The sequence below is a fragment of the Rhipicephalus sanguineus genome, chromosome 2, assembly GCF_013339695.2.
Source record: "Rhipicephalus sanguineus isolate Rsan-2018 chromosome 2, BIME_Rsan_1.4, whole genome shotgun sequence".
In the NCBI taxonomy this organism is placed as follows: domain Eukaryota; kingdom Metazoa; phylum Arthropoda; class Arachnida; order Ixodida; family Ixodidae; genus Rhipicephalus; species Rhipicephalus sanguineus.
In genome coordinates, this window is record NC_051177.1 from 121,160,921 (window position 1) to 121,174,503 (window position 13,583).

Below are 13,583 nucleotides of genomic sequence, written 5' to 3' on the forward strand. Positions count from 1 at the left end.
GAAAGAAAATGAAGGAATGTGTTGTTTTGTGTGAGTTTCAGTAATTAATGTTAATTTGCGTGTAATTAATTATCTCATTATTCTGCGATCAGTCAGCTTCAATAATTGCATAAAAAGAATCAACTATTAGGCCCGAAATGCATGCACATCTTGTTTTTTGGTTGTATTCCAAGAAAGTACACAATTGTGTAAGCCGTGACTGAAGGGGTTATGTTGCAAACAATGCTTTCTCCATCCTTATCTTCCTGATAGAAGTGTGTCACTTAATACTGTTTTACCTTTCAGGAATGAAAAGGCCAACGAAAACTACACCACAGACTTCATCTACCGACTGTACTGTGAGGAAGGAAAAGATGTGTTCACTGCCAGGCAAAACATTCTGGGTCACATGCAGCAGGTGAGTGACATTAGAATTGCACATTTTTGCATCAAGCATTCCAACTTCCGTGTGTGCCTTTTTTTTCATTCTGAGATATTATCCCGCTTGATTGAATTTAAAGCTGGGTTAATTAGTGACTGTGGTCACCTTAAAGCACAATGCTAATCTGTGCAGGAAGCAGGTCGCTGTTGTCCCAAGTTTTAAAGAGGAGAGTTTGGTCTAGACCTAACAGAGTTTTTTAAATCTTTGACATTCTAGTTATGGGGCTGAAGGCGTGTACATGTATGCAACTTTTAATCATTATACTTAATATGAAATCCAGCTTGGTTTTGACGAATTCGGTCTAACTTTATGCAAGTTTGTTTTACTTACCATAAGGAGTAATATTAAATTTTATTCAGATATCACTAAAAGTCACTTCAATTTTCGCCAAAAAATATTTAACTTTCATTTGTTTCTGCATAAGTTACACAGCCCAGTTAGACTAAATTTATTTCTCTACCTGCTTTAATTAAAAGTAAGAGTTTCTAATAGGGGTGTGCGAATACTCGAATATTCGAATACGAATCAAATATCTGCTATTCGATTTTTCGAATACCGAAACTTCGTAAAACAGTGGGACGACCCGCATTTTACGACGAATTGGCTTGGTCCCGGTGAACCCCCATAAAAATAATGTAATAAAAGCCTCAGTTATACGACGAAACTTTACGCCGACGTTACATCATACAACACTACGACACCACCCAAGAAAAAAAAATCATCTTTTGCACCCACGCCCCTAGCTTGAAAGAGAGAGTGAGACAGGTGGAGAACGGCTTCGTAGAATCGAGAATTTATTCTCCTGGCGGTTCATGTTCGTCTGTGATCACAGACGAACATAGTTCCAAGATCGCTTCTAGATATGCCTTGATCGAGGGAGTATCCCATCGCCGTTACCTATGAGGCAAACTCGATCTATATAGAGAAGCTTCAGATAGTCGACAAGCTCATCTTCGAGATCCAGATATTTTCATGCTTTCAGCCTGTGGAAACTTCTCCTGGTCGACATGCAACTGAAGGTATCCTCCCTTTGTTTGCGGCACTCGCAGTCACAGGCCTCGAGCACGCGAAAATGGCGCGACGCAGCTATCGTCAGCGTGCCAAAAAATTTCCGCTTGGCGTGAGCGTTTATAGTCGCCAACTGCACTTCACAAGGGAACACAAAGGAACAAATACGACGTGCATAGCTCAGTCGCGCACGGGATTATCCTACGCAAACTTGCAACAAAACGTGCTCCGTCGCCATTACATGATGGCGATGACACTGTACCTGACTCTTCTGATGGGAGGCTGTTGCCAACGCGGTTTCGGTTTCGTTTTTAAGCACAGGCAATTATTGGACTCGTTTTGTAAAGATGTGCGTTAGATTCGATTTTTGTTTAAGTTGAGAATAACGATTCACTCACACCTCCTACAATTAAACGGTTAGGTGTCATTTTCTAAAATAATGTAATCTACCTTTCCTGGTGAAGTGCAGGGTCATTTCGCGAGCTTATACAGTCAGTCTGTGCCCGTTTTCTGGGGGGCAAGACTTAGCATCACTGCCCATATTCTTAGTTTTTCGATTATACGATGGTTCTGCGTGGTCCCCTCCAAGTCGTATAATTGGGGTTCTAATTACCTACGGGTTCTAATTACCTACCTGACGGGAACGTCTCGTAACTACGGCTAAACTGTAGCACGCATTAACCATTGAGTATGAATTTGCATCTGACGCGCGCCGCTGATACCAACAAAGAAACAAATGCAGTGCCCCAAAAATTTCGCATGAAAAAAGTCCTCTCTCGCACGAACATCCGATAGCACGCAGTTGCGATGCCAAGGAGCATTTCTAAACTAATACTGGGTCCAGTACCCACAACTTCTCACTAGCCGGTAGGCATAGGATGAGCCGGTCAGCGAATACATTAGGCTCAATGAGACTCGACCGGGCATCCGTTGCAACTACGTTTTAACCGCTAGTACGTTTAAAGCGGGTGGGTGTTAACGTGGTGCTATATAGTCGCCGCTCGATAATTTGATCCTTCCAACAGCTTCGGGGCACCGCGTCTAGAGGATATTCAAAGAAAGCTGATATTTCTGCTCCACTTTTACAATCACGTGCTAGTTCGGCAACTTAATATAGAACACATATATAGTACAGAAATTTACACAACTGTGGCTCTCCCCTCCCCCATTTTGCAAGTATAAAGCAAACAAATCAAAACCGATGCTCGCCACCGCATCCTACAAATAAAATTATATTGTATGAAAACTCATAAAAGTCAAGGCCTGTGAAAATAAAATTTTTAATATTCGATATTCGATTCGATATTCGGCATTTTTTTCTTGATTCGATTTGGTATTCGATTCGAAAGCTACTATTCAGTATTCGCACACCCCAAGTTTCTAAAGTTCAAGGTTGACATTATGAAAAGGTTTTTTTTTTTTGCTAGTCTTATTGTAGTCTTGTAACTTGTCCTGACACAAGGGACACTAATGTTAACATAAAGGCGATAAAAAAGGCAATGTAGATGCAAGTTATACACTAAACTGAAATTTCACCTGGCAGAGAAGAAATGAAAGAAGCCTTTCCCTCTGTACACGTTTTAGGGAAGGCAAGTGAACGTTCTTAGTTGCTTAGTACCTTCAGGCTCAAGTTATGAAGGACTGTCTGCAGATGTGTCAAAGTTGCACAACGAAGGAAAGGTTACTTTTAAGGGATCGTTTTTCTAGGGATCGTTTTTCTTTGTTAGACACAATATTAATGAGAACTAACAGACAGCAATGCCAAGGAAAGTGTAGGGGATGTTATTTGTAATAATTGAGATATAAATGTGAAGAAAGTAAAGTGGACGAAAGGATAACTTACCGAACCTGCGACCTTCGAATAACGCATCCGACGCGTCCGACGCGTCTGATGCTCGACCACTGAGCTACGGCGGCGGTCATCCCCCCGTCCACTTTATAGGGTACATACCCTATGTAATTACATATCTAATTATTCTGCAGTTAGCAGTGTTCCATTTTTCCATAAAAAGAATAAAATCTTAGGGTCCAAATGCATGCACAATTTGGTTTGGGTGGTGTTCACTTCGAGCAAAGAAAAAATTGTAATTTTGACTTAGGTCTTGACATGCTGCACGTCGAACAATCCATCAAACGTTGTAGCGGCTTCACCAAAGTGATTCGCTTAAATTACATGCAGCACATTAAGGTTAAGCAGAGACACATTGACTATGCAGAAGGTTCGATTCATCTTATGAGCAATGTATCTCGCTTCTTTCGTGTCCACTAGTTGAAAGAACTGGTAAAAACGAGCTGTATCCACATATGGGGACACTGCATCTCAAGGGGTTAACTTTAGTAAAACAGACATTTGGGTGAGTTGGTTATGATTCATTTTAAAAACGGCACAGCAGCACGAGGACGAAAAAAGATACGATGGGACAGATGCAACAGAATGGGACAGCACCAGTCCTCTTGTATCTTTATTCGTCCTCATGTTGCTGTACTGTTTTCAAAAAGAGGTTGATTAACCTCCAACGTTAAGTACTCGCTCCTTTGCACTCCCCCGTCTACTTCTGCAGGGTGGCACACCGTCACCATTCGATCGCAACTTTGGCACCAAGACGGCCACGCGGGCCTTCGAGTGGCTGGTGCTGCAGCTGAAGGCCACCGTAAAGCCGGATGGCACCGTGAATGCCACCACTCCCGAGACTGCCTGCCTGCTCGGCCTCATCCGGCGGCAGTACTTCTTCACGCCTGTGCAGGATCTCAAGTCGAAGACCGACTGGAAGTACGTACCACACTCGCTCGGTGTCACGCAGAGCGCAGAAACTCATCCGATCGAACACATCCAGAGCACGCAGCTGCAGACACAAGACATGTGGTTGGCGTTCAAAAATTTACAATTTGCGGGTTCTGAGAAAAATCCGAACATTTCCACAAGCTTGGCTCGCTTACTGGTTCAGTTGTACTACCTCGATATAATGAGCACGGCAGTTGTAAACCCTGATGTATCGAATTCGGGTGTGTTGAGTCTATCGAATAGTTCTAACATCCTCTCAAATCTCTTGCAAGATTATAGCATTGCTCTACACGTATCTAAAAAAAATTGGGAGAAGCAGTGAATGCAATAGTAACAAATTGAAATGTTATACGAAGTAAGCCCTACAGCTCAATACTTTAGCATTCAACCCGGTGTAACTCAAGGAAATGTGGCCACTGCAGCGAGCGAAGCTACCTTTGTGCTGTTCATCACTTCACCGTAAACTTAGCAGTGAGCACACAACATGTACAAAGGTATGAGCCGTCTGCTAACCCCTGTCAAGACAAGGCCACAACACAGCACATGCACAACACATACAAAGGTATGAGCATCCGCTAATCCCTGTCAAGATGGGGCGCGTGCAAAGTACGTACTCAAAGTACGCAGTTGTTGTCGGAGCAACACGGCTCCCCATGGCCTTTGTTACGAAAGACATTGGTCGCATTTCCTCTCCCCTTGATCCACAGTCATCGGATGCCATCGCGATATTTCATTCACACATGGAACTAATGGCGTGCTTTAATGTTTTGTAAAACTATTTTTAAGATAAGTTAGATACTTTCAAAGATTTCATCTTTCACATTTGTGAGGAGGTCAAAAAGACATTATCTGACAACCAAAATGATGCCATCACTCTCAAACATGCATCTTTTCTCACTTTCTACGGACCACATATGCAAGAGACCACTTATGCATGGTACCTTTATGTCTACATTCAGCACTGAACTGCATGCGTTTTCTTCAGTTTTCTCTATCACCCTTTTTGCACATATCTACATGATAAACATGCCTTACCTTACAGTGGTGCTTCATAGCTCACTACGTTATCCCATTAGTGCGCTATCAGTGTATCAGGTGCACTTTTGTCATGGTAGGCAGTTTAGTATATTTGAATAGGTGTAGTACAATTACACCGAAGAAAAACTAGAGCCCACTATTTGGTGAGAGTGAGGAAGTTATCGGCTGGTGAAAGATGTAGCAAAGAAACTCGCAACTGCTTATAACTTAAGTTCTTTTAAAAGTTTACATGGTATATTTTTTATTAGTCGATCACGAGTGCCTGTAATGGGGTGCATTAAGTGGGGATGACAGAGAACACAACACCGTTACCAATAGCTGCCGTCTGTTTTCTCATGTTGTTTTGGTTATGCTGAACATGTTACATTACAGTGGTAGCCAGTGGTGCGTACGCTATGTCGTGTAAGAATTGTTAATCACGGCTGGAGCAGTTGTGTACCAATGCCTCGTGATAGTTATTGATAGTTTTTAGAATGTGTAAAAATAGTTGTATACATTTTTGCCTAACAGAAGTGGCTGCGGGCCGCTCGTTAGTCCAGGATAGACCTGTAGCTTCTACCAAGGATTGTGGTTGAAGCGCGAAGAGAAATTCGCCCAGCACAAGTCGTGCACAACGCGTCGCCAACAGAAGCAGCCATCAGAGAGATGGAAGATCACAGAGCTCTGCACGTTTCCTCCTGCTGCCTGTCTGCATGTAAATACTTTTCTCACTTTTTTCTTCCTTCTACAGTTTTTTTTTTTGTTAGTTTTAACGTCCCTGAATGCTCTCATGCTGTACAGTATTTCTTTATGTGTGTGTGTGTGTGTGTGTGTGCGCGCGCGCTTCCTCGACTGCCATGTTTGGTGCTGATTTGGTAGGTGGCTGGTGCCTGAACACCTCTCATTAAACAGCACGTTCTTGCCTTTTTTTTCTGTGTTTTCAAGAATCGTGTGCGCCCTATGCCGCTTAGCTGCACCATTTCCTTTTTTGTGGATAAGATTGTGAGACCACTGGTTTAGTAGAAAAAGAGGCCTGCTGCTTTTTTGTTTAGGTGCACTCTTGATACCTGATTTCATTTATAGCGTTCCTTTCCTCCTGCAGCATTATTTTTTTGTACTTTTTCACATTAATTGTACCAGTAGGTATTAGTATTAATTGCATGCAGAGAAGACATTCATTGTTTATCGGTGCCTGCACATTTATGCCTGCAGACTGTCACACAGGTAACCTTTTTCTTGTTGGTGAGATGGCCATTAATACATGTATAACTGCTTCATTGGTCAGTTTTTGGCTCTGTTTGCAAGATCGAGAGGATTTACGAATATATGAAAGCAAATAACGAAAAAAGTATAACTTCGAAAGGGTTGTCGATCTGCCAGTGTGTTCGGCATGTGCGCTAAAAAGACAGATACATTGAACTATAAATTCGGAGTACCACGAGTGTTTGCAACAAATTCCAAAGTACTTTGTAGAAAAAAGCTTTCTTGTGTTTGGTGCCAAATTTGGTGATTGGCAAAGAAAAGGAAATGGCCACATATTATTCGTCACCATTTTGTGACCATGTAATCTTTTCCAAGTCCACCGAGTTGAACGTAGGTTTTTTTCTTTGCGTTTCTGTACTACGGCGTCTCTCACAATCATTGTGGCTTTGGGACGTTGAACCCCAACAATTATTATTATTGCTGTACTGATCAATGACTGGCACATTCTATTCATTATGAATGGTCATGTCCATAATAATTTTCATAACTTTTTCTTCGGCATGTGTTCTTGATGTGCTTTAATGGTAACAAAATCAGTGTATATAAAGTTGTCATGGAATAACATAAGCAACAAGATTGACTAAAGGGGGGTTCAGTTAAACTTAGTCACCCAGGATCATAATAGTACCAGGCATACACATACAGAAATACTCAAGAAAGTGGACGTGAAACAGCCAGTGCTGTAGCACAACTGGTAGTGCATCGCACATGTAATGGGGAAGTTGTTGGTTTGGTCCGCACTGACTTTCATTTCCCTGCATCTCATAATTACAACAGTCCTGTTAGAAGACTACACAAATAACGCCCCCTGCATGCTTTCCCTGACTTCAGTGTGTTTGTTTCTAATGAAGAATGGGCTTCTTGATTCACTCCCCTTCATTTGTTCATCGTTGGCAGATATGTGCAGCATTGTCAGCAGTACGAACGAGGAACATTATGCAAAACTTCCAGTATTCAGTGAAATGGTTTGCAGTTGCATGAGGTTTACAGTTAACTTTTTGCTTGAACTTCTTTTCTTGAATACAATGTAATGCGTAAAATGCCTGAAAGTGCCCAAGTTTTTTTCGCATACCACTCGTAAAAACCTTGTTTCCCAGGTGATAGCGCTGGGCATTTTTGTTTTTAAATGGCTGCCTCTTCCAGCATGGTGGAATGGTGCAGTAATGTATTAGCTAGAGGCCAGTGCTTAGAATCTCTTGCACAAGGACTAAATAGGGGTGCTTGCAGCCTTCCACAGTAGTTGTAACCATCAAGCACATTTAAAGCATTTATTACAAGCTGTGATTGGGCCAATATGATGTAAGGCATTTGGCTTGATTTACCACATCCATAGAGCTTGCCTGAACAATTTAGTCTAAACTATTGCCGAAACAATTTTAGCCAGTAACTTCGGTTTGTGGGCTCACAATAACCACAAAATCAGGTTTCCAGTACTTTACTAGACATACCTGTCAACTCTCTTGAGATTGGGATCATTGGCAAGTGCACATCATGTTTCTGGCCCCACAAAGGAAGAGGCTGTCTGCAGTGAAGAGAGTTAATATGTATGGGAATTGCTCACAGATGAACACCACCATGGATGAGCTATTCCCCTGTTAAGTCTCCATGGTTTATTCCATGTGTACTATCATGCGCACGTAAAACGTGAAATACAAAAAACTAGGCTTGTGCAAATATTCGAGCACTTCGAATATTTCAACGAATATTACAGTATTCAAATTCACTTCGAAACGAATTTAAATTCGAGGAAATTTCGAAGTATTCGAAATGAACGAATCTACACATATAGAACGCATGTAACCCCCTGTAAAGGTGGTTTCACTGCAGTGGAGGTGTGCTATACCGCGGATACACCTTTCCAGGGGAAATCCGCACTGCCACGAAGCCCCACTTCAAGGTTACATTAATATACTATTACCCTCACATCGATTCATCATTTTTTAAGTTTAAAAGCTTGTTATACCGGCTTATGTTCTCTAAGTATAGTAAATTTTAAAACGTAACATATTTTGCAGGTTATCACTCGCATTCTACCGAAAGTCAAATCCTGCTACTACTCAAAGTTGCTTCCACTTCCCTTTGAGCCAAAAGGAATGAAATACGCATATGCCTTGTTTCAACTTTAAAAATATTGCGCTGGTTAGTTGGGTCATGACAAATATGCTCATTTTTAACTAAAACATCTCTCACAAGTAATAACTCAATGAGAGTGTGGTTTTACACTTATATGTACCCAGTTTAAAAGAATAGTGTGGACCTTTAAGTACGAGCCGAAGTCGTGACACTCCTGCAGATCTTGTTTATGCATAACAGATTAGGGCTCTGGCTTTCTGACTCGGGATTGTTCTCAATGATGTCCTGCCAGTGTTCCTTAGTCTGAGCTTGCTTCCTCTTAGCAACTTCAACTTCATTGTTTCCTTGCTGATGTAGTTCCCGTTGCTTTTTGTTTGCCTGACAAAACTCCTACAGTCCTAAAGTTTGTTACCTTGGTTATTTCTCCGAGAAGCTAGCTTCTGATTGAAATTCCAAAGATTTCACGGACATGTGCGACCAACGTTGCTTGAGGTGCTGTTGTTGGTAATATAGCTTGGCACTTGTAAATCACTGCCTTAATAGCTTGCCTTCGAGGCCCATGAGAAACGTGACCCTTCCTACTAACCCCACGCCCACTGAACACAGTCTGCTGCGTTAAAGGGGGTTGTGGACCACCCTTCGGGCTTGGTGAGAAAACACATCCTGCGGATAGCGGACACTGCTGTGAACATCTCAGCCAAATTTTGATGTCGTGCGCGACAAGGAGAGATTAAAGTGGAGTACGAAGTTACCATTTCCTCAGGTGCCCGCTTTTCATACAGAGGCCAGTCCTCACTCTCTTCAGAGCTTCTGGCACCTGTTGTTTGACATCAAACAGCAGATAGGGGGCTATTGGCCAATAGTCAACATAAATCGAGTAACATTTGGCACCCACTCGAGGTTATTTGAATACTGCGTGAGAATCCATTAATGGCAGCATGATGGATAGACTGTTGGGCGAGTTGGTAATTCATTCTGGAAACAAATAGCGCGAAAAAACATGGGACTAGTAGAAGAAAGCAACAGGACAAGCGCATACTAACAACTGAACCTTTATTAAAAAATGAATGTATTTATACCAAGCAAACCACACGTTCACCATGCACAAAACCCAAACCTCAGATGTGCGCATCCAGACACCCTATCTCAACTTTGTTCAAAGCCAGAGAAGGTTTAGCCACACAGTTATCACTGCCTTTCCCAATAAAGAAAGCCTCCATAAGCTCACGTGCCGTCTGGTCACGATGGCGTGCAAGCACTTTTGCGTCAGTCAAGACCGGCGTGCAACCACAGTCACGGCAGTGGAGCGACAGGTTAGACGACGGCTGCCCTTTCAAAGATAACCGGTGGTCCTGCAAGCGAGCATTCAGGCAGCGGCCTGTCTGTCCAATATAATATTTACCGCAAGTGAAAGGCACTTCATACACAACTCCTTTACCGCACACTGAAACGCTGTCCCTGTGTTTTACCTTGCACTCATGCCATGTCTTGACTGATGCAAAAGTGCTTGCACGCCATCGTGACCAGACGGCACGTGAGCTTATGGAGGCTTTTTTTATTGGGAAAGGTGGTGATAACTGTGTGGCTAAACCTTCTCTGGCTTTGAACAAAGTTGAGATAGGGTATCTGGATGCGCACATCTGAGGTTTGGGTTTTGTGCATGGTGAACGTGTGGTTTGCTTGGTATAAATACATTAGTTTTTTAATAAAGGTTCAGTTGTTAGTATGCGCTTGTCCTGTTGCTTTCTTCTACTAGTCCCACGTTTTTTCGCGCTATTTGTTTCCAGAATGGCAGCATGTTACAGTTGTATTTACCCAGGGAGCACATTTGAAATTGCATGTGCCGCAGTACGTGGCTCATTTTTTTACAGCGTGTTTCTCCGTGCTAACTATGGAACTTGCTTATATGGTATATAACAAGGCTTGCTAATAGCATACCCAAAACCGAGTGGCGAGCCTTGCAAATAGCAGCTCCTTTCTTGAACAGTCAATCTGTATCATTTAAATATTCTCTCGGCTAGACACAGAACATAATGATATATCATTTTGTGTGACCTTTCAGACACCGCCTTCCCAAGACCACATGGTGGCTTGACCTGCGGCCTATGCTGAATATGCTGGCCACTTCTGACCGCTACTTGCGCGAGATGGCCGGAAAGCATCCCCTGCTAGTAGAGCAGTCCATTTCCGAGGATATCGAGGAAGTGGCCTACAGCATCTAATTATCTTGTTATTATGTCTCTCGTTCTGTTTGGCACCATTTTTCTTGGATCGACACCAAAGTTTGGAACGCTGCAGGGTGAGAGCCGCCAGTGCCCACAGTGCTGTTGCTGTCCTGTGCAGCTAGTTTTAGAAACGCTGGTTGGTGTTTGAAACGTTCGTGGTTCCAGCTTTTGTGTCGATCCAAGCAAGCCTACACTAGAACAGCGCATTTTCAGTCGGTCACTTTCAGAGACATCAACTTTGTTGTGTGCCATTTGGCCGAGCCACAGGAGTTGGACGTATTTTACGTCACTAGCTTCCACATGGTCTCATCAGTAGACACCTGTTGTTACAGTAATGTCGTTTATGCTAATTTAAAAGATGCAGCCGGTATCAAACAAAGGCATAATGGGGGACGTGTGTGATGCTGAAGGCATCGCCAAAAGTGATCACTTGAAAAAGCAACCACATATTATATACCCACTCCCGTTCTTTTCTGTCCCTAGCCAAATGTACCATAGCTGTATATGCTAAAGTTTAGCGATGCCATCTTGTTGAATGACAGGGATATCGTGTACATCCTTTGGAGGCATTGAGAAAGGTGGTGATCGTGTTCCTGTTACTTTGCCTTATTTATTTTCATGTCTCTCTGGCACTTGTAAGAGAACTTGGCACATGAAATGTTGCTCATTTTACTGGTGCATTGAGAAATCTTAACTTTCGTTTCTTTGTCTGTGCCTGCTTATGTGTCATACTTGGAGAGACAGTTCAGGCAGACCGATCAATGAGTAGTTGTGGGTGTTAGTTGTCCCTGAAATGCGTTATTAGCAGCACACATGGCTCCATATGTTAGTCTTTTAAAGCATCTGTTGTTGCCCCTATTGTAGTCATTATTGCCCCCCATCTGGCTCTTTTCTTCCTGGCATATTCATATACAAAATGAATGTTAAGTATTATACCACGTTGCATGTAAGGCATGTAGGAATTTTTATTGCATAATCCTTTATCTTTAAAGCTATATTTTGCACTTTTGCCAGAAACATTTATGGTAGTCATTAACCAAGTTACTATATTAGCACATACTGCTAACCTCTGAGGAACTCTGCATTGATTCTCTCTGCTTTTAACTTTGATGCTCAGTTTATATTTCTATACGCTTCGTTACGTTGAGCCTGATCTGTAATCACATAAAAGGCTTGTTTTCTTGATAGTTTTTAATCATGCTTTGTCCTTTTGTTTTCTTATTAAAGGACCCCTGACAGCAAAATTTTTGTTGGTGACTTTTTTACTGTAATTTGTAGCTTTGGGTCTGGTAATCCCTAAGTTAAATCGTAAATGCTCTAGCGTATCGTATAACTAATTCTAGCGTAGTTAATTGTGACCATTTTAGCGTCACTTCAAAACGCCCGCCTAAAAGCCACAAGAAACTAGCGACCCATGCGGGGAGCGTCAAAGACCACGTGCACTCAAGCTGTGGTGACGTAGAAAGCGCGGTTTTCAAATCGGGGCCCCGCGCACGGTAGAGATTGAAAGTATGTGGGTGCCTCGGTATGGGTTAAACCTGTTAAGCGCGTGACCTCTCACGAAAACTACCTCGAGAGCAGCCCGACAACAAAGCGAGAGGGGTGCGGAACAATAGGCCTCGCCGGGTGCCAGTCGTCGTATTGTGCATGTGCGCCCCGCAAACGCACGCCGCACGCTTCGACACAGCAAAGAGAGTGAAAGCATGGCTGGCATTCGGCTCCAAACACACTCAGAGATCGTCGACGTCATTGTTACTAGCGTATCGTCACTCAGGGTGATTTTTGTGCAATGTATCACACCGAACACGTAGCACTAGTGTCGATGTTGCAGGGCAGCCGAATTTTTGTTTTTTCTCCTACGCTGTTTGACATCGAATTAAAATAACTTCCACGCGACGGATGCCGTTCAAATTTGGCCAAGAAGACCTATGCATACCAAGCGATCGAATGATGGGCACATCTCGATCTTGAAATTTGATGTCAGTGCTCCTTTAAGGACCTATGCATGTATTGTATCAGAATAAGGCAGATTGTTGATACATTAGACAAAGCCAGAATGTCCGATAATATTTATGCATTTCGTTTCTAGAGCACTCCGTGTTCTCTCTAGATGATTAATTTGCGTATTAGTGTGTAATTTACATCGCTGAAGTTGATTGCATTAAGAAGTATTTGTTCTAGCTTTCTCTGAAGTGTCATCGGGGTGTTTGACATACTTGTGCTTACTTTCCAAAGAAAAACAATGAAATTATTGATTAACGGGTATTGTTGTGTTTAACAAGAGAAAACTAGGTTAAACGAAAAAACACTGCTTTTTGCTACAAGCTGCCTTACCTGCTGCTGCATGTTATTGGTAAGCATTTTTTTTTGTTTTCAAAATGCATCAGGGAATCTGCATACTGCGAGAGTAGACCACATGCGTTGGTTCACTTTTATTAATTTCAGATGTGGGCTGCTAGCTCGAATGACACGTTAAAAATGTGCCGTTATTACCATTTTTTTTTGTAAGCAGCCATAATCTCTCTTCTCCCCTTTATTTTTTTTTTCTATCTTCCTAGTCACTGCCACCTCATTTTTTTTTCCTGTTTTAAAATTTTAATCGTTGCTTTTATGTTGTAGAAGGGAGTGTAACTGTGCCCACGTCTCACCCTGTGCCACTGTGTACTGTGATGTTTTTTCTTTTTTAAACTAGTATGACGAGTTGTGACGGCTTTCCTGTAATTATCCTATACTGTCGTTGTGCGTAGAGCTGCCAGTGATCTGTGGCCATAGTCTTTCATGTGTTTGTGTGTGA

General features: G+C 42.4%; 2 protein-coding genes across 5 annotated transcripts in view; one reads left to right on the forward strand and one right to left on the reverse strand.

Annotated features, from left to right (window-relative positions):
- The window catches only part of LOC119383606 (60S ribosomal protein L19), a 310,809-nt gene that overhangs the window by 63,977 nt on the left and 233,249 nt on the right, over positions 1-13,583 (reverse strand). The gene's annotated exons all lie outside the window — the stretch shown is intronic.
- The window catches only part of LOC119383604 (ATP-dependent 6-phosphofructokinase), a 77,939-nt gene that overhangs the window by 53,361 nt on the left and 10,995 nt on the right, over positions 1-13,583 (forward strand). For 2 of the 3 annotated variants that reach the window (XM_049412584.1, XM_049412583.1), the window contains exons 17-18: positions 286-397; positions 3,991-4,199. In XM_049412584.1, the coding sequence (XP_049268541.1) occupies positions 286-397; positions 3,991-4,199 (321 nt within the window). Of the gene's footprint in view, positions 1-285; positions 398-3,990; positions 4,200-10,626; positions 12,009-13,583 lie in introns of those variants that run through there. The other variant, XM_049412582.1, reaches the window with a different exon arrangement.